The sequence below is a fragment of the Drosophila obscura genome, unplaced genomic scaffold (assembly GCF_018151105.1).
Source record: "Drosophila obscura isolate BZ-5 IFL unplaced genomic scaffold, ASM1815110v1 contig_192, whole genome shotgun sequence".
In the NCBI taxonomy this organism is placed as follows: Eukaryota; Metazoa; Arthropoda; class Insecta; order Diptera; family Drosophilidae; genus Drosophila; species Drosophila obscura.
The window spans coordinates 2701419-2722067 of NW_024542781.1; the positions used below are offsets into that span (position 1 = coordinate 2701419).

The 20649-nt window shown below is 41.4% G+C and overlaps 3 protein-coding genes and 1 non-coding gene across 8 annotated transcripts; all 4 read left to right on the top strand.

The window, feature by feature from the left end:
• Positions 1-757: 757 nt before the first annotated feature.
• Positions 758-3874, top strand: LOC111065522 (probable low-specificity L-threonine aldolase 2). Its single transcript, XM_022353743.2, has 6 exons — positions 758-863; positions 1524-1737; positions 2629-2703; positions 2773-3175; positions 3253-3389; positions 3452-3874. Exons 2-6 carry the CDS (start codon positions 1527-1529, stop codon positions 3769-3771), a joined length of 1146 nt encoding a protein of 381 aa, XP_022209435.2. The 5' UTR covers positions 758-863; positions 1524-1526; the 3' UTR covers positions 3772-3874.
• A 1026-nt stretch (positions 3875-4900) lies between these two features.
• Trnal-caa lies at positions 4901-5027 on the top strand. Its single transcript has 2 exons — positions 4901-4938; positions 4983-5027. It is a non-coding gene; the product is annotated as a tRNA-Leu (tRNA).
• Positions 5028-8750: 3723 nt separating this feature from the next.
• Positions 8751-11531, top strand: LOC111065596 (nose resistant to fluoxetine protein 6-like). 3 transcript variants are annotated; one of them, XM_041593580.1, is made up of 9 exons: positions 8751-9036; positions 9102-9435; positions 9497-9776; positions 9849-9961; positions 10017-10230; positions 10281-10462; positions 10522-10990; positions 11056-11331; positions 11389-11531. In XM_041593580.1, exons 1-8 carry the CDS (start codon positions 8766-8768, stop codon positions 11323-11325), a joined length of 2133 nt encoding a protein of 710 aa, XP_041449514.1. In that variant the 5' UTR covers positions 8751-8765; the 3' UTR covers positions 11326-11331; positions 11389-11531. The 3 variants fall into 3 exon arrangements, with proteins under 3 accessions (XP_041449514.1, XP_041449515.1, XP_022209524.2); XM_041593581.1 differs by having other exon boundaries at positions 11459-11531; XM_022353832.2 differs by having other exon boundaries at positions 11056-11531.
• Positions 11532-11987: 456 nt separating this feature from the next.
• Positions 11988-20584, top strand: LOC111065592 (nose resistant to fluoxetine protein 6-like). 3 transcript variants are annotated; one of them, XM_022353830.2, is made up of 9 exons: positions 11988-12262; positions 12328-12688; positions 12743-12816; positions 12878-13080; positions 13141-13253; positions 13309-13522; positions 13573-13754; positions 13813-14281; positions 14335-14681. In XM_022353830.2, the coding sequence occupies exons 1-9, from the start codon at positions 11992-11994 to the stop codon at positions 14578-14580; spliced, it is 2133 nt and encodes a 710-aa protein (XP_022209522.2). In that variant the 5' UTR covers positions 11988-11991; the 3' UTR covers positions 14581-14681. The 3 variants fall into 3 exon arrangements, with proteins under 3 accessions (XP_022209522.2, XP_041449513.1, XP_022209523.2); XM_041593579.1 differs by lacking the exons at positions 12328-12688; positions 12743-12816; positions 12878-13080; ... (3 more) ...; positions 13813-14281; positions 14335-14681 and adding exons at positions 17859-18219; positions 18273-18552; positions 18615-18727; ... (2 more) ...; positions 19288-19756; positions 19833-20584; XM_022353831.2 differs by lacking the exons at positions 11988-12262; positions 12328-12688; positions 12743-12816; ... (4 more) ...; positions 13813-14281; positions 14335-14681 and adding exons at positions 17495-17793; positions 17859-18219; positions 18273-18552; ... (3 more) ...; positions 19288-19756; positions 19833-20571.
• Positions 20585-20649: the final 65 nt, after the last annotated feature.

A 20649-nucleotide genomic window follows, 5' to 3' on the forward strand; every position in this document is an offset into this window, starting at 1 on the left:
ATTGCCAGCCCCTACACCAGCCCCATTGAAAACCATCCCCTCCCACACAATTCTTAAGAAAAGTTGTTGCAAATTTAGTTGGTAAGTTAACATAACTTTATGATCGATATCAGGCGTAGCTTTATCCGGATCCGGTGTGTGGGGCCATACCGCCTTCCCGGGTCCCTCTTCTTAGTTAGTCCAATTAGTTCCAGCGAAAATCATGTATGTACTTCACCATGTGGGAAACAAAACAAAAGAACACACACTACACTACTGTTAAAAAACTAATTATGATTACCGAGTATATAACTAAGTTACATTTGTTATTTTTATTATTGTAACATCTTTGAATTGTACCTTATGATGTGGTTGCAGAGAGAGACAGATCTGCAGAAATTGTTTTGTTGGCCCGGAGACACATTGTGAAGAGAGTGAAGAAAAACCAATAGAGGGAAAAATACAGAAAATTGTGTTAGAATTAGTAACAATTTTAGTGACAATTTCAGAAATAATTAATAAAAAAAAAGTACCAAAGAAAATGTACAGTGTTTTCGTTATTTCTTAGCCTTTAAATATATTTCAGTGGAAACGAGCTTTGGCAGTTAGTCTTCCAGCTTTGCTGCGCAGTGTAAAAACGTGTCTGGAGAGAGCTTTCACTCTCTTGCTCTCTTGCTCGTCGATCGCCGCTCAATCGTGTACAGTAAATCTTTTATGGCGCTCGCTCTCCAATAATGCTCTGTTCTCTTCTGGAGGCTCTCAACGGGGGAGCCAAACTCAATGCCGGCAGCTGTTGGGGGGTCGGTCACTTTTTTTTTGTTACTCGTGCGAGCACGTTGTTTAATTTTTTCTCGCATTCACCGCCTTATCAACTAATTTCTGATGTGAGTTCTTTTTATTTATAGTTTGTTAATTCAATTATGTTTTTTTGTTGTCTTTACAAATTGAATACGTCGGTGTTATAATTGAATTACAAAGACAAGTGTCAAGTGTTCGAGCATAAATATTATTGCTGAAGGTTATATAATCGCAAATCAGTGTTCAAGTGGTGCTGCCTGTCCATAAGTGTGTGCTCAAATGGCCTGTCAGCCAAGACCACATCAGACACGGGGCTAATCAATTGAATGATGCAAATGAATATCAAATTATGGCAATGCAACTGACGTGGTCTGATCTATTGCCCTAAGCACAGGGTATTAAGATTTTGGGTAGATTTTAAGTGAACGTTCTGAAACTTTGGACAGTCCATTCTTTCTGCTAATCAATCTTTGTGAAAACATCTTTAAAATGTGCAGTTTTATATTTATATATATATTTATATAGTATAGTTAAATATGATCAAGAATTGGATGATCGTATGATCCGTAAGGGTATCCAAAGCTTCAGCTATAGAAGCCAGACTTCCTTTCATGTTGAATGCATGTACATATGTATGTATGCATACTCTTTCGTCTCGAAATACACACCATAAACAAAGCGAGTTAGCATAGCACAACTTATGCAAATGCCACACCTAATCCACTTCCGTCCACAATTCACATTAGAAAATGTCGTCCCCCTCCATTGTGGACCTACGCTCGGACACCGTCAGCCTGCCCACGGCTGAGATGAGGGCCCGCATGGCCTCGGCCATCGTCGGGGATGATGTCTATGGGGAGGACCCAACCATCAACGAACTGGAGGCGAAGACAGCGACCATTTTTGGCAAGGAGGCCGGGCTCTTTGTGCCCAGCGGCACCATGGGAAATCTGCTGGCAAGTGAGTGGCAAGACATGCACATAAATAACACGGCTCAGGTCAGCACATTGCCAGCCTCCCCATGGAATGGACATGGACATGGGCATGGACGGGTGGGAGTCGCTTATGTTTATTAGTTTAAAGTGCGGCCAGTTTCGGATTACAAAAGCCAGGGGCAGCAACAGAAATGAGGCAAACAAGAAAAAGAAATCCAAGGAGAGGGAGAAACAAGAAAGCAGAGCTCATATCATGCATCAGGTACATTATCGTAAAGGTTAAGGGCGCCCATAAACATAACATTAATTTTTATAGACTTTAATATTAGACGTGGACGTGTGCCACAGTCAACCGAAGGTATATCTAAAAAGTGGAGAGGGTCCGAAGGAGCAGCAGCACCAGCACCAGCAGGAGATGGGGATGGGGAACAGGAGTAGCCTCAGGACTGGGAGTGCCTCCTGGAAATTTATGCGTCCGCTCAAATTAATATTTCTAATGGAATTTGAAATTTGCATTTCATTCAAAGAGAATGCACTGAGACTTACGATTGTGCTAATTTTTCACGAGGGCCGTTCATTAAGTATGCAGCGCAAAATGCTTTCCTCTCTAGGAGTCCTCTCCTATAGAATTGCCTTGAGGTGCTATTCACACTTGGTGAACGCTTTTCATATCTTTATGGACTTCAGGTTGGCTTTTAGTGGTATCGTAATAGTGGAAGCTAGAATCCAAGTTTACAGCTGCAGGTCCTTTTATTTTTGTATATTCACTTACGTATAAGGCAGCACAAATCTTCATTTGTATATAGGCGCTTGAATGAATTGTTTTGTGGGTTTGTGCATGAATATTTAAGACAGTTCAATTACCGCCCCTCGCAGACTAAGTGAATATTCGAGCATCTCTTTGTAATCCCCACAGTTATGGTTCATTGCCACAAGCGCGGCACGGAGGCCCTTGTCGGCGATTTATCGCACGTCTTTCTCTACGAGCAAGGTGAGACCTGGATACCGCAAAGGAGCAGGGAACAAACATTGACTGTGTGTATTCATTAATCACATTTAGGCGGAGCCTCACACCTGGCTGGCGTGCAATTAGCTACGCTCAAGAACGAGCCCGATGGCACCTTCAGCCTCACGGAGCTGCGACGCCGGATCCGTCACGACGACTACCACGAGCCCATCACCTCTCTGGTGGTGGTAGAGAACACGCACAACATCTGCGGCGGCAAGGTGATTCCTCTGGCCTTCCTCGACGAGCTGGCCAATCTCTTGCGCCAGCCTGGAGTGGGCTGTGCACCCATCGCCCTACACATGGACGGGGCCCGGGTGTTCAATGCAGCTGCCGCCTTGGGCGTCAGTGTGGCGCGCATCTGCCAGGACTTTGATTCGGTTTCCATTTGCTTCAGCAAGGGCTTGTCCGCACCGGTGGGCTCTGTGCTCGTCGGCTCCCAGCGGTTCATTTCACAGTGGGTTTCCTCTCTCTGCAATCCTCTTCGATGCCAGCTAATCCTTTCTCTGTGTCCCCGTTTCTGATTTCTCGTAGAGCCCGACGTCTGCGCAAGGCTTTGGGTGGGGGCATGCGACAGGCTGGCATACTGGCTGCTGCTGGCCTCGTGGCTCTAGAGGAGGTGGTTCCGCTGCTCGGCAAGGATCATGAGCGGACAAAGCGAATCGCAAATGGTAACTACACATCTACTGCGGTACAGTATTTCATTCCATTCACTAACAAACTGTTCCATCAGCCATATATCAACTTCAGAGCCCCAATGTCACAGTGGATCTGGACACAGTTCAGAGCAACATTCTCTTGATTGAGATCAAGCGATCTGAGCTGACGGCCACTGAGTTTGCCGAACGCCTGGCTCAGGTCGAGCCCCAGGAGCTGGCGACTGGTGTTACGGCCAAGGACGGCTCTGGGATCATCCTGAAGGCCAGTGCTCGGGACTGGGCCTTTGCCCGAGTGGTGCTCTACCACCAGGTGGAGGACGAGCAGGTGGAGCTGGCCATCAAGAAACTGACCTACGTCATCGGGCAGTACGACCAGCGGTGGCCCCGTTCGTAGAGAGGAATCCTTTTGAATGCGGATGAGGATGCGGATGGGGATGGAAAGACAAACATAATTAGATTTCAGTTTTGTTCGTTTAATTAAAGAGGAGAAAGAAATGTTCAAATTTGTATTATTGCCCCTCGAGTGGGCTCAAGCTGCGTTTACATTCACGCATGACCGACTCCCAGGCAGCTCCATCGATGCTGACGGACATGGACGGACCGTTCTCCTTCCTTTCCTTGTGTGTCTGCATGAATGCCCGTCTGAATGAAATAATAAAATTATTTTAAAAATATTATTGTCAATTCTGCGATGTGCTCATCGATTTAAAAGCCTTCGGCCAAGGGCATCCTTTTGGGCGCTACAGCCACAGCTACAGCTCCTCCGGGGCTCTGCTCTATCCTGGCCGTCGGACATTTGTGATTTATAAGCAAACTTATCGGAATGCGCTCAAAATGATTACGTTCCGGCGAATGGCTGCCAGTTCTCGGCATCCTTACAATAGATTAGAGCCGGGCGCTCCTTGGGGCTGAGTGAATGGCATCAATAAGAGGCGGGATTTCGCTGAAGGACGCCCTTTGTCCTGGCCGGCATTGAAATGTTATATTTTATAAATTATGCTCCGCCAAATGAAACGAAATTCAATTAGAGAAATTGCTGAAGCATTTGATAAATTGAAATTGAATTGACTCGTCCAAAGTTGCTCTTTGTCTGCCGGCAATACACTCCGCTCCCTCATCAGCCTCTGGGCTGGCCTGGATTAATGTAAAGGAAAAGTCATCTCCCAAAATGGCAAGTAATTACAGAGCCAGATTTCGAGAGATTCGATCAACTTTCAGCTGCATTTGATTTCCCATTAGTTGAGCCTAAAAGTATGCACTTGCTTTCGAACCAAAGCACACACGCGAGCTTTTGGAATGAGTCCAAAAGATGGAAGGAGGGTGGAAGGGAGATGGAGAGAATCTATAAATAGCTGCCAGACATGCGACGCTGCTTGGGTGTGAAAATGCCTGTTTGCTGTTATTGCTTCTCTGCCAGAAACTCCACATCATCATCATCATTGTTTTTGTTGTTATTGTTATTTGCGACATTATCATCCCCTACTTGAGCTTTACACACTGTTTATCCATACCGACTGCAACGTGTCAGGATGGCCGAGCGGTCTAAGGCGCCAGACTCAAGATTCAACAGTCTTGCCCTTCGCAGAGGGGTCGTTTACATGAGCGTTCTGGTCCTCTCTGAGGGCGTGGGTTCGAATCCCACTTCTGACAAATCTTTTTTTATCATTTTTATAACAAATATATATTTTTTTTTGTTCTTTTAGTTTATGTTTTAATTGCCTTTTTGTTATATTTTAGTGTGAAGGTTTAAATTTTATATCTAATATGTACATACATGTACATATGTACAAATGTATGTAGGTACAAATATGTATGCACTTAATTTATTTAATTTTAATGAATTGTTCGATTACTTGGGATCCATTTAGAATATATTCTTAATTAATAATTAATTAATTAAGACATGCGAAGCTGCCTGGGTGTGAAAATGCCTGTCTGTTGTTATTGCTTAAACCCTGTCTAAAGCCAAGGTAGGGGATGATAATGGCGCAAATTATATAATGTAAATTATCCTTTTTTTATTATTGCATTTTATTCGCCATTATAGCCGTTTTTTTAAGGATGATATAATTACATGTAATTTTGGCTATATAAACATTAAATAGCATTTCTAGCCAATTACAGTAATTTAATCTACGGACGGACAGGGCTACAATATGTGCTGCATTCAATTATGTAAAACGCGCACTTTTCCCAGGCGTTTAAACAAATGAATGGCTTCTAATGAACTATTTAAGCGAATATTTCACTTTGGGCGTGTGTGCCTGTGCCTGCATTTGATTTAGTTAAAGTTTAAGTAATTTAATTATGCATTTACACGGTCGACATGTCCAATTAAGTAAAACCACGTTACGTTACGTTATTTCTATTAATTTTGTAGGGATTTTCAATTCAAATTCGCCTCTTAATGGCCATTAGCATTTTTATTATCGCGCTGAGCGTATCTCAGGCTTTATTGGCAATGCCGCGCCGCGTTTTATGGCACGTGCCAGCCCCACGGTTTGGTTGGGGATTGGAGTAAAAGTGTTTCATATGCCTTTTGTTATATGCGCGATACATGATGAATGGCTCCTTGGTCCTATAAAATATGATGAAAAAACGCCATTGCCTCATTATGGAAGTTGAGGAGCAGTGGCGTGTTACACTTTCTCCCCTCCTTTACTCGACCAACATAAACGACAAACTGTCATGGAATAAAGTCGTAAACCCCGGGCCCAAGGAGCTGGCTGGGATTGTGCTGCGGCATAAATTGAAATTTGCATAAAATGGAGATGGGTCCAGGTCCTGCCTTCTGCCCCCTGCCGAGGCGTGGAAACAAAATGATAATTCAATTTCAATAACTCCATGGAAATCGGATCTCAAACGGGTTTACTTTGTCCCATGTTGTCGGTACACTTTAAGCACTCTTTTATGGAATGTTTTTCGTTTGATGGGTTTTCGGGTGCTCTAATTTAATTAATTGCATGCGCCTAACTAAAGTCAAACAATTTCCGCATTTAATCAACGAGAAAGCAAACGAATGACTCACAGACGAAGGCAAAGGAAAAGCGAGCCATAAAGGATACGGGATACAGGATATCGGGTGGTATGGCGTCGGGGTGGCTGTAAGTCATGCGAACTCATTTCGAAAATTAAGCAAATGTGTTCAAGTATAGGTTGCCGTAGGTGTGTGGGTGTGTATGCCCGGCTGTGTGTTTTTCTCCGAGTATGTGTTTTCCCTGTGGTTTTTCTCGGTTTTTGTGGGGGCGAGTCCGGGTGCGCATAACGTGATTGCTGCCAATTTCACAAGCGAGCAAATTGATGATGAGCTAATGCTTTGAAAATTATTGGCAAAAAATATATAATAGGTTTAGGTCGCGTTCCAGCTGCGAGCATTTAAAGTACTCACCAGAAGGTAAAGAAGAAAGAGTCGCCTGTTTGAATTTTTAAGGGTACTAGCAAATGAGTTCATGAATTCGCCTTAATTTAGCCGATCTTCAGCAAAATGTATGAACATGTCTGAAACAGATCTAAACACAAACTGCAATGACCATCAAAGCCCAGTGTTAGTTGGTTATTGTCTTGTCAATCAGAATTTACCAACTTGCGGTTAAATAAATCTAAAAATTGTGTCAAAGCTCTGATTGGTCCAACAATTACAAAAAAAAAAAACGAGAAGGAACGTGCGAGTCGCTTCTGGGGACGCGACTCTACTTATACCCGTACTCAGTCAGCATATACATTTTTGAGCATATGATTTTTTAAAATTTGAGAATAAGCCCTTTGGGGGCCCCTCTCCCTTTTTTTTTTTTTTTTTTTTTTAAAAAAAAATTATACATTTTACATTTTTTTGCTACATCTGATATCTACATCTACAATGTATATTCTACATCTAACATGTAGATTGTACATGTTCCATTTAGATTCTACACCTCCTCCGCTAGGGGTTGTTCGCGCACTGAAAGCGGAAGAGTGTGCGAGCGAGAAAGAGATAGGTAGTGGGTCTCTGTCAGGAGGGGGCGGAAGAACCAACAGAAAATTAATTACTTCATTCTGGCTATAATTATGATCCGATCTGATTCAGATTCGGCAATCTGGTAGATATGGGCATTCTCTACGATACTGCGTTTTTAGTTTTATCGCATCTTTAAAAATGTGCTTGCCAAAGATTTTCGTCCTTTTTAGTGGCGGAAGGGGGTGCACCCCCACCCACCCGGGTGGGGCGAAATTTTGAAATACACTTGTAGCAGTTTGATATCACATGAGCCTGGAAACCAAATTTGGTTGCCTTAGCTCTAATAGTCTCTGAGATCTAGGCGCTCAACAAGACGGACAGACAGACAGACGGACAGACAGACATGGCTATATCGACTCGGCTATTGATGCTGATCAAGAATATATATACTTTATGGGGTCGGAAACGTTTCCTTCTCTGCGTTACACACATCCACTTTTACCACAAATCTAATATACCCCTTAACTCTTTTTTGAGTACGGGTATAAAAAGAAATAATATATTGACATTTTAGATAGGTTTATTGGCACTCAATAACAAAAAACTGATTAAAAGATGGGTGCTTCCGACTACCGAAAAATTAGACTGCTTCCTCCATATCGCTGATATTCGCCTCAAATCTAAAAGTTATTGCTTCAGTCCAAATTTATAGATAGCACTTAACACAAGATTGTGCTTTAGTCGTATAAAATCACTTGAAGTCGGTTGTCTGTGAATTGGTATTCGTCGGTAAAACACAACCGTGGGACGGAGACTACGAGTCTAACTTTCGAGCTTCATTAAATCGAAGAGCGAGCTCTTGGTTATATAGAACAGAGAACACCGTGAAGATTCCCCTATTATATCCAGTAGATACTCATCCCTGCGATCGGATTACTACATACATACGTTGTACGTTGTATACGTTGTACCCATATGTGAAAACAGTAGAATTATCATAATTTTCAATGCATATTTACCAAAAAGACATGTTTATAAACAAGGGCTCTGAATCCACTTGAGATTAGAACTCTTGAGGAGCTTCCAAATGACGAGGCGGTGAGTAATACATTATCTAGCCGACCATCTAATCATATTTCATGTTATATGAAAATAATTGTGTTTAATCACACATGTGTATACCCTTCCCAATTTAATCGTCAGCCGAAAGTCTGGAACAGCTAATAATCAAGGTACTATTCGCTTTCAAAGAATTTTGTTCTATATCAGACGACAACCAAATAAAACAAGGGAAAATAAGTAGGAGAGTATCCGATTAACCAGGAAAATCGTTTTTATAATCGGCTTGAGGACTGACACACTCCAAGATAGCGATTATCGCTCGATTGCCTTCAAAACTTTTGTATAAAATCACTGGCCGATGGTCAAACGAAACCAATCGAAAAACTATTAGCATGGTGAACGTTTTAGGCACTCTGTTTGTATGTGGCCTTGTACTCGTTGGTGCCGCAAAACTGAGAGACGGAAATTTCCCACCGGACTACGAGCGTCTGAAGGGGTTGCGATCGCTGGGAGCCGAGTTTGCCGGACATTTCCGCAATGAATCGCTCACGGAATTGGATCTATTCAACTCCCGAATACCCAGTCAAGAGGATCTGTTGTGTCTCGCGGACATGGCTCAGTTTATGCAGGCTCTGACTGGCGGAAAATTGTGGGCACTGAAGAGTGAGTGAATAACTTAACTGAAAACCAATCGAGTGGGAATTAACTTTCATGCACTTTGTGAGCAGTGATCGACGCTTGGGGCTCCATTCCCTCGGGACTGCTGTACGGCAATGTCATGGATCTTGGCAATTTCGATGAGTGCGTCAAGATCAGCAAGGAGATCACCAGTAGTCACAGCATAAATGGAAAGTACTGTTTTATCAATGTACCCATCGCATCCAATGCACTCCAGATCGGATCGTGCTTTCCGGCTTCGTGCTCTGCCGCACATATGGATGCCTTTCTGGGCCAATTAGTGCAGAAACTGTTCAACGTGAGCAGCTTAAGTATGAATATCAAAGAGGCTACTTGCCAGACAAGTGAATCGAAACCCTGGGATGGCATGACCATTTTCACAGTGTAAGTTGTGCCCTGAGGCAAGGGTCCCATACTCTTTATTTAATCATATTCTGGATTGCAGTGTGCTTCTTGGCTTGATGGGTTCTATCGTGGCCCTCTGCACGCTTTACGACTACTTCTGTTCTCAGGATCAGAGTGAGGGCCTTCCTACGGTAGTGAAGATTTTCTCGGCACGGGCCAGTTCCCGCGCTATCTTCCGCGTTGTAGATAGCAAATCGAATCCGAATATTATCAGCTGCCTTGATGGAATCCGCTGCATGTCACTCATCTGGGTGGTTTTTGGACATGAATACGGATTTGCCCTGGCATCTCCGAATATAAATAGCATCCATATGTTTTACGTAAGCTACTATTTTAGTATTTTATTTACCAAAGTAATCATGACTATTCATTTTTGGTTGCTAATTTTCTAGTGGGCCGTGGAACCCTTTGCTAGTTTTGTGCTGCACGGATATTTCTCGGTGGATTCATTTTTCTTTATTGGTGGCCTGCTAGTGGCAATGGTTGCCCTCCGCTCAATGGACAAGTAAGTGTTTGAACTGTTTTGAATATATAAATACTTATCGCCAACTTTCTGACAGATCCAAGGGAAAGCTGAATGTGCCGTTGATGTATCTGCATCGCTTCATACGCATTGTCCCGATCTTGGCAGTGGCCATTCTTGTCTACATGAATCTGATGACAGTTATCACGGACGGACCGCTCGCATATGGCGATCACCTTAACAAGGCCGCCTGTGAAAGCGGTTGGTTTTGGACGCTCCTGTTCGTGCAGAATTATGCAACAAGCGATTTTGTAAGTCACTGATATTCTTTCGTTTCGATTAGTACGATTTTCTGTTTCAGTGCCTCGGTCATTCCTGGTACTTGGCCGTGGATATGCAGCTATACATCATCTCTCCACTCCTGCTGATTTCTCTGTATAAGTGGGGCAAGAAGGCAGCCGCGGGGATTGTGGTGCTTGTGCTACTGCTCTCGTCCTGCCTCTTTGCCACCATGATGATCAACAACTATTCAATGCTCATCAAGTAGGTCCAGTCCACCACCATGTTTATGCTCTTAATTTTTCAATTAATTTTAATCGAAGGACCGGATTCAATGGAGAAGCCAGTAGAAAACTGTATATGGCCACACACACGCATGCGGCGCCTTGGTTGATTGGATTTCTCTTCGGATACTTCCTTCACCTGAATCGGGGTAAGCGGTTCCAGCTAAGCCAGATTGCCGTGTGGTCTGGATGGGTGCTTAGCCTTGCCATGATCTTCACATCGATCTTTGCCATGTATCCTGCGGCCAAATGGAGGGCCCCACTACCGTCAATTCTGGAGGAGTCTCTCTACTACACGCTTACAAGACTGGCCTGGCCACTAGCCCTGTGTTGGATTGTGTTCGCCTGCATGCAGGGCCATGGCGGTCTTGCAAACAGTTTTCTGTCCTCGCCATTGTGGCAGCCTCTGTCCAGGATCTCGTATTCTGTATACATATGGCATATGTTCGTCGAGGAAGCAAACAGCAGAATTAGCCGGACGAATACCTACTACTCGGACTACACTGTGGTAAGTTTTGTAGTAGTTGACTTAAAAGTAGTTGATTAAAACCAAAGAATATTCTAATATTTCAGATGCAGACTTTCTGGTCCGACTTCGGGTTCTCTCTATTGATGGCGTACGTGCTCTACATTATAATTGAGGCTCCTTTGGGTGGACTCGATAGTCTTTTACGTCGCCGCGAAAAGACTAGTGTGGAGCCCCCAGCTCCTAGTGAACCAATTCAATCTTCGTATGATGACCCACAGGATCAGTTGAACGACAATGAAAAAGGAAAGAAAGATGATCTTGAAGTGAAGGAAACTACAGTCACAGCGACTGTCTCAGAACAGTTACAAATATAATTACTAGTACGTTTAATTTTTTTATACATAAATAACACAATAGTAATACAGTTCAAAGCACAGTTATTTTTACAGCATTTGAAACTTAAATTATTACACTCAAATGGCTTATCTGAGGTTTTATCTCTTGTAGAGGTTCCCAATGGCTACGCGATGAGTAATTCATTTTATTTACGGCACTCTAATCATAAAATTTGAAGTGTAAATTAAAAACTATTTGATTACTTTAAAATGCATAATATTGTCAGTCCCTGGACAATTTTATTGATTACTGTATTTTGTTTGCTACTGTAGATAAAATGTATTTAAAATAAAAACTTCGAGCATAAACCAGCCCATGCTACTCCTTCAACCCTGTCGATCCCATGGAATCTGCATACATATATGATAAAGAGTTCAGTTGCTCAGGAGGAAAAATACACATTCCTTTTTGTGAAAAAGATGGGGTAATGCGAGTACCTAGAATTTATACTGATTGCTTATTTTTGGGGACATTCGTCGGAATTAAAGCGGTTCCCCGCAAGGCTTACAATCTTTTTACTGATTTGTATAATCGGCTGGAAGGCTGACATTGTTCTAGATAGTATTATCGTCAGATTGTCTTTAAAACTTTCGTATAAATTCAGTGGCAAATGGTGAATGGCCATCAATCGAATACGTATTAGTATGGCGAACGTTATTGGCACTCTGTTTGTCTGCGGCCTGATGCTCGTCAGTGCCGCTCAACTGAAAGACGTGGATGTCCCTCGGAATTACCAGCGTCTGATGGGGCTGCGCTCTCTGGGAGTCGAGTTTGCCGAGCACTTTCGCAATGAGTCCCTCACGGAATTGGATCTATTCATCTCCCGAATACCCAGTCAAGAGGATCTGTTGTGTCTCGCGGACATGGCTCAGTTCATGCAGGCTCTGACTGGTGGACAATTGTGGGCACTGAAGAGTAAGTGAATAACTAAGCTAAAAACCAAACGAGTGGGAATTAACTTTCATGCTCTTTGTGAGCAGTGATCGACGCTTGGGGCTCCATACCCTCGGGACTGCTGGAAGGAAACATTTTCAATTTTGGCAATTTCGATGAATGCGTCAGGATCAGCAAGGAGATCACCAGTAGTCACAGCATAAATGGAAAGTACTGTTTTCTCAAGGTGTCCGTTGGCTCCCTGCCTCAAAGTGTGGCGTTATTAACCAACGCAATGAGGATCGGATCATGCTTCCCGGCGTCCTGCTCAGCCGCACTCATGGATGCGTTTCTGGGCCAATTAGTGCAGAAACTGTTCAACTCGAATAGCACAAGCATACAAATCCGCGAGACCAGCTGCCAGACAAGTGAATCGAAAGCTTGGGATGGCATGACCATTTTCACAGTGTAAGTTAAATCGTATCATAATCAATTATGATTTACTCATTTTCTGGACTGCAGTGTGCTTCTTGGCTTGATGGGTTCTATCGTGCTATTGTGCACCCTGTATGACTACTTTCTGTGCCAGGATCAGAGTAAGTAACTAAAAGAACTGAATAATTAATAGCCTGATATAGCTCGATGTTTGCCTTTCAGGCAGCCTTCCTGTGTTTGTGAAGATTTTCTCTGCTCGGGCCAGTTCCCGCGCCATCTTCCGCATTGTAGACAACAAATCGAATCCGAATATTATCAGTTGCCTTGATGGAATTCGCTGCATGTCCCTCATCTGGGTGGTTTTTGGACATGAATACGGCTATACATTGGGATCTCCGAATATAAATACTCTAAATGTGATTTCGGTTAGTGAACTCATTATTGTACTTCGTCATATTCTCTAATTGCGTTTGTTAATTTTTCAGTGGGCCGTGGAACCCTTCGCTAACTTTATTCTGTACGCATATTTCTCGGTGGATTCATTTTTCTTTATTGGTGGCCTGCTAGTGGCAATGGTTGCCCTCCGCTCAATGGACAAGTAAGTGTTTGAACTGTTTTGAATATATAAATACTTATCGCCAACTTTCTGACAGATCCAAGGGAAAGCTGAATGTGCCGTTGATGTATCTGCATCGCTTCATACGCATTGTCCCGATCTTGGCAGTGGCCATTCTTGTCTATATGAATCTGATAACTGTTATTACAGACGGACCGTTAACTTATAGGGAGTACCATGGCAAAGAGGCCTGTAAAAAGGGCTGGTTCTGGACGCTGCTGTTCATTCAGAATTATGCAACAACAAATATTGTAAGTCATAGATCTTTTATTCTTTAAAATTTTACTATTATTTGTTATAGTGCCTGGATCATTCTTGGTACTTGGCCGTGGACATGCAACTATACCTAATATCTCCGCTCCTGCTGATTGCTCTGTATAAGTGGGGCAAGAAGGCAGCCGCTGGCATTGTGGTGCTGGTGCTTCTCGTCTCGTCCTGCCTCTTTACCACAATGATGATCAACGAGTTCACAATGCTCGCCAAGTCGGTCCACGATTTTTAAATTTCTCTTTGAAGTTATTTTAAGTCACATATTTTTCAGGGTTTTAACAAAAGAAGATGCCAGTAAGAAAGTCTACTCGGCCACACACACGCATGCGGCGCCGTGGCTGATTGGATTTCTCTTCGGGTACTTCTTGCACCTCAATCGGGGGAAGAAGTTCCAGTTAAGCCGCATTGCCGTGTGGTCTGGATGGGTGCTTAGCCTTGCCATGATCTTCACATCGATCTTTGCCATGTATCCTTTTGCCAAGTTGAGTGCTCCACCTCTGTCCACCCTCGAGGAGTCTCTCTACTACACACTCACCCGAGTGGGCTGGCCATTGGCCCTTTGCTGGATCGTCTTCGCCTGCATGCAGGGCTATGGTGGTCTGGCAGACAGCTTCCTATCCTCTCCTTTGTGGCAGCCACTCTCGAGACTCTCGTATTCCGTGTACATCTGGCACATGTTCATACAGGAAGTAAACAGTAGAAACGCTCGAACCAATACCTATTTCTCGGACTACGATGTGGTAAGTTTTGTCTCCGCACTAGTTGAGACGCAAGAAAAATAACAATTTTTTAGATGCGGAATTTCTGGTCCGATTTTGGGTTCACTCTATTGATGGCGTATGTGCTCTACATTATCATTGAGGCTCCTATGGCGGGATTCGATAGTCTTCTACGACCCCGGAGGAAGAGTATTTTGCAGCCCTTTGCTTCAAGAGAACAAACACAATCTTCAATCGATGTCCAGCAGGATCATGTGAATGATGGAAGGAATCAGGATGAGCCCGAAGTGCATAAGGATGAAGCTACAGCGAGTGCCTGAGAATAGTAATAATAAATGTTAATACTTATATGTTTTACTGTGCTTATACTTACAGTTTTACTTACAGAATACGTATATTAAATCACTTTTCACCTTAAAAAGAAATGTTTACAATGTATGCTTTATAAATTAGGACTTTAAAGCCCCTTCAGAGGGGCTTAAAGCCTTAAAGCGCTTCCAAATGAGTCGACCAAATGCGATGAGTATTAAGTGTGAACACTTACACGGCTATCTACTCACAAATTCAACTTATATAACGTTGGTTGGCGCTTCCGAATCGTCTCTTGACTTTTCTTTATTTATATATGATATTTATATTTATTATCGCATATATTATTAAATCTAAAAGAAATGTTTGATTATATAATATTCTTTTGTGAATAAAATATAAAACGAGAAGGAACGTGTGAGTCGCTTCTGTGGACGCGACTCTACTTTTATACTCGTACTCAGTCAGTCAGTATATACATTTTTTTTAGCTTATGATTTATAAAAAATTAAAAAAAAATGTACATTACATTTTCTTTCTACAGCAGTTATCTACATCTACATCTACAATGTCGATTAAACATCTAAAATGTAGATTATACATTAGGCTGGGCCAAAATTTTTTTTTCGAAATTTAAACGGGAAACCCCTTAGTTTTGTTACCTTGGATTTAATAGTAATTTACATGTTAATTTTTTAAATTTTTTTTTATATTTTTTAGAGGTTGCTACCGAATTTTGCAAAAAATTTTAACCAAAAAATTAAAAAAAACATGTTTGCTGAATGAGTTGGATAATTGGTGAAATCTATTGCATATATAATCAGTTATTGGCAGTAATAAACCTGCAAAAGTTTTTGCGAACTAGTTAACTAAATATATCAACCTCAGCTGAACTTCCTGATTTTCACCAATTCTTTAACAGTAGCTATAAAAATAAAATAAAAACACCTTATTATCAATATGAACTAGTTTCTAAGTTTCAATATTATTTGAAAAAACCGACGAAATCAATTTTGTTTTAATGTATATTTAACCAAAAATTTGTATTTTCTTTTCGTGGTAGCAAGCCCAGAACATTAAACTAAAAATTTGAAAAAAATTGTATAATTTTTTGGTCAAATTTTGGCCCTGCCTATTATACATCTACAATATAGATTCTACATATTCTCCGCAAAGGGCAGAGTGTGTGCGAGCGAGAAGAGAATAATTAGCGACTAAAAATTAATTTCTTTATTCTGGCTATAATAATGACCGGATCTGGCTTGGTTTTGGGTTTTATCGTAACTTTTAAATTGTGGCTGCCACAGATTTTCGTCTTTTGTATGGTCGGAAGGGGGCGGGGCGAAATTTAGAAATTCACTTGTAGCCGTGTGATATCATATGAGTCTGGAAACTAAATTTGGTTGCCCCAGCTCTTATAGTCTCTGAGAACTAGGCGCTCATCGGGACGGACGGACGGACAGACAGACGGACATGGCTATATCGACTCGGCTAATGATGCTGATATACACTGATAGAACAAAAGGCATAGTAAAAATAACTACATTCATATTTGAATTTAAAATGTGATTTTTAAATAAAAACATACTAAAATTTAATAGAATTCACTTTGATTCAAACATAATTGTATTAAAATGGCTTTTTTAATACGGTAATATTTAATCTTAATACAAAAAACTTTAAAATAAATATAAGATATTAAATTTGTAGTTTTATTATGTTTCATATTTAAATTGAATATTATTTTGACTTGATTTCAAAATTTTTGTTTTAAAATCAAAAGGAAACCTTTTTATTTTAAATATTCCATATTAAATGAAATTAAATACTTTTTGTATTTATTTTAAATATGTTTATATTATTTTTTTTATGTCCCTCGAATTCTTAACTGGTTCGCGCTGCTGCAGCCTTGAATACCAAGTTAAATTATTTTTGCGCAGGGGCATAATCACAACCAATGCAGTTCTACTCATATTGCGATTATTTCAAGTTGAAAACTTTAACCAATTCACAGTGTGAATTTCACACCATGAGGACTTGAAATGTAGTCCGCGTAGGAAAAATAATAACAAATTAGTTTAAAAATGAAATATACTCAATATAAATATGAAACATATTAAATTTGAGCATAAAATATTTTAAAATTATATATGAGACATATTAGATTTAAATATTAAACATATTAAATTTAAATATGAAACATATTACTTTAAATATGAAACATATTAAATTTAAATATGAAATATATTCAACTTAAATATAAAATATATTAAATTTAAATATTTTCATATTAATATCAAAACGTAAGTGAAAAATATTCCATTTTAATACAACCACTCTTGGATGAAAATCAAGTGCATAAATATTAAAATCTAAGTGAAAATATTAAAATTTCAGGGCTTTTTTCTTTCGTTGTATATACTTTATGGGGTCCGAAACGTTTCCTTCACTTTTACCACAAATCTAATATACCCCTTAACTCTTTTTGAGTACGGGTATAAAAATAAGCCTCTAAAGTCCAATGATATTGGGCATAGATAGACAAGTCACGATTCGATAGAGCGTTCCTACAAATTGTATGTGAATTTTTACAACTTTGCTAATTTAACAATTTGAGTTGCTGAGTATTGCTGAGTTGCTCGTATTAAAACTGACCAGTGTTATCCATCAACAATCAATAAATTAAACGATTACCTGGGAATAGTATAAATAAACGAGATGTGTGCTTCTGACTGCGAAGAATTTAGACTGATTTCTGCTTATCGGTGATGTTCGTCTGAACTAACCATTTTGCTGGGTATGCCAGTCTGAGTACCTACTCAAAATAATCGTTTTAATAATCGACTCGAGGCTTGACTCACTGCTAGATAGTGTTATCGACAGATTGTCTTAAAAGCTTTCGTATAAAATCACTGCCAGATGGTAAAAAACCATCAATTGAAAAGGTTTTAGCATGGTGAACGTTTTAGGCACTCTGTTTGTCTGCGGACTGGTAATCGTCAGTGCTACAGAGCCGAAGGAGCAAGATGTCTTACAGGACTACCAGCGCCTGATGGGGCTGCGCTCTCTGGGAGTCGAGTTTGCCGAGCACTTTCGCAATGAGTCCCTCACGGACTTGGATCTATTCAACTCCCGAATACCCAGTCAAGAGGATCTGTTGTGTCTCGCGGACATGGCTCAGTTCATGCAGGCTCTGACTGGTGGACAATTGTGGGCACTGAAGAGTGAGTGAATAACTTATTTGAAAACCAAACGAGTGAGAATTAACTTTCATGCTCTTTGTGAGCAGTGATCGACGCTTGGGGCTCCATTCCCTCGGGTCTACTGTACGGCAATAGCTTCCATCTAGGTAACTTCGATGAATGCGTCAAGATCAGCAAGCAGATCACCCAAGCTCACACAATAAGAGGAAAGTACTGTTTTCTCATCGTACCCATTGGTACTACAAATCAGTTGACGGCGTTAGGATCCACATCACTAAGGATTGGATCTTGCTTTCCGGCGTCCTGCTCTGCCGCTCATATGGATACGTTTGTGGGTCAATTAATGCAGCAACTGTTCAACTCGAGCAGCACAAGCATAAAATTCAGCGAGACCAGCTGCCAGACAAATGAGTCTATTCCATGGGATGGCATGACCATTTTCACAGTGTAAGTAAAACCGTTTCATATCAATTGTTGTTTACTCATATTCTGGTTTTTAGTGTGCTTCTTGGCTTGATGGGCTCTGGTGTGGCCCTCTGCACGCTCTACGACTACTTCTGTTCTAAAGATAAGAGTGAGGGCCTTCCTACGGTCGTAAAGATATTCTCTGCACGTGCCAGTTCCCGCGCTATCTTTCGCGTTGTGGACAGCAAATCGAATCCAAACGTGATCAGTTGCCTACATGGAATTCGCTGCGTATCCTTGATCTGGGTGATTTTTAGCCATGAATACGTTTACTCACTAATTTCTCCGAACATAAATACTTTCAAAATGGTTTCGGTAAGTGGCAGCATTAGTATATAAACACAAATGATTTTAAATTTTCTTTCTTTATGTTCTAGTGGGCCGTGCAGCCCTTTTCCAGCTTTATTGTGCACGGATTTTTCTCGGTGGATTCATTTTTCTTTATTGGTGGCCTGCTAGTGGCAATGGTTGCCCTCCGCTCAATGGACAAGTGAGTGTTTGAACTGTTTTGAATATATAAATACTTATCGCCAACTTTCTGACAGATCCAAGGGAAAGCTGAATGTGCCGTTGATGTATCTGCATCGCTTTATACGCATTATCCCGATCTTGGCAGTGGCAATTTTAGTTTACATCAAGCTGATGCCAGTTATTTCTGGGGGACCTATTTTCAAAGGTGGATTTCATGGCAAAGCCGCCTGTGAAAAGGGCTGGTTCTGGACGCTGCTGTTCATTCAGAATTATGCAACAACAAATATTGTAAGTCATGGATCTTTTATTCTTTACAATTTTACTATTATTTGTTATAGTGCCTGGATCATTCTTGGTACTTGGCCGTGGACATGCAACTATACCTAATCTCTCCGCTCCTGCTGATTGCTCTGTATAAGTGGGGCAAGAAGGCAGCCGCTGGCATTGCGGTGCTGGTGCTTCTCGTCTCGTCCTGCCTCTTTGCCACAATGATGGTCAACAACTACTCGATGCTCATTAAGTCGGTTCTTAATTTCTCTGCTTGTCTTTGAAGTATTTTTTGACGACATTAAATTGCAGGAACGGAATGAAAGGAAATGCCGGTCAGAAACTGTACTTGGCCACACACACGCATGCGGCTCCTTGGCTCATTGGATTTCTCTTCGGGTACTTCTTGCACCTCAATCGGGGGAAGAAGTTCCAGTTAAGCCAGATTGCCGTGTGGTCTGGATGGGTGCTTAGCCTTGCCATGGTCTTCACATCGATCTTTGCATTGTATCCTGCTGCCCAGTGGAGTGCTCCACCTCTGTCCACCCTCGAGGAGTCTTTCTACTACACACTCACCCGAGTGGCGTGGCCACTAGCTCTGTGTTGGATCGTGTTTGCCTGCATGCAAGGCTATGGTGGTCTGGCAGACAGCTTTCTATCCTCTCCTTTATGGCAGCCACTCTCGAGACTCTCCTATTCCGTGTACATCTGGCACCTTTTCATACAGGAAGTAAACAGTAGAAACGTTCGAACGAATACATATTTCTCGAACTACAATTTGGTAGGTTTCGTTTCTTGTGGTGTGGTTGATGGAACGAGATTGCTTATCTTTAACTGACATTATTGATTTCCTTCAGATGCTGAATTTCTGGTGTGACTTTGGGTTCACTCTCTTGATGTCGTATGTGTTATACATTATAATTGAGGCTCCTTTAGCCGGATTCGACAGTCTCCTTGTTCCCCGGGCAAAGACTGTTGTCCAGACATCAGCTGCCATCGAACCAAAGGAAGCTTTGGTCGATGTCCATCAGAAGCAGCTGAATGCCATCGAAACCAGGAAGCAGGAGGAACCTGAAGTGACGGAAGTAAATGCCCCATCGGTTGACACTGCCCAGCTTTAGATTAAGTACAATAAGTCTTTGTTGTTAGTATGTGAGGACTTAAGAATTTCATAAATTGTTTGGGTATCTATAGACAATAGATGTTCATAACATTTGATAGTACGATAAGGCTAATGACAAGATAGCAGTCTTTGAAGCGCTTCCAAATAGGAGAGCTCTGAGTAATGCATTATTTATTTACTGCTTTAGCGCCACATTGTGATTCATCAAGTGAAAATGAAACCGAGACACGCTTAAGTACCCAAGAAATGGTATATCAAGGAAGTCAAGAGCAAAGAAATTTTAAAACTGATTCTGATTAAAACTGATACTACTAATGGGTAGTATTATTTTTATGATTCATATAAAAGTAGCCGGGAATAATATTTGGCGCCATGCAACAAATGAATCACAACTGATTGGCGATTTTCGATTATCAGGCACACATGTGGCACACTAATCTCAAAGCCTGCCAATATTAACGTATACAAATTAAAGAGTAGATATTTGTATGTATTTATTCTGCAATCAAAGGTTAAAATTTGTATAGCTTTGGGCGAGTCAGTCGCTGTCA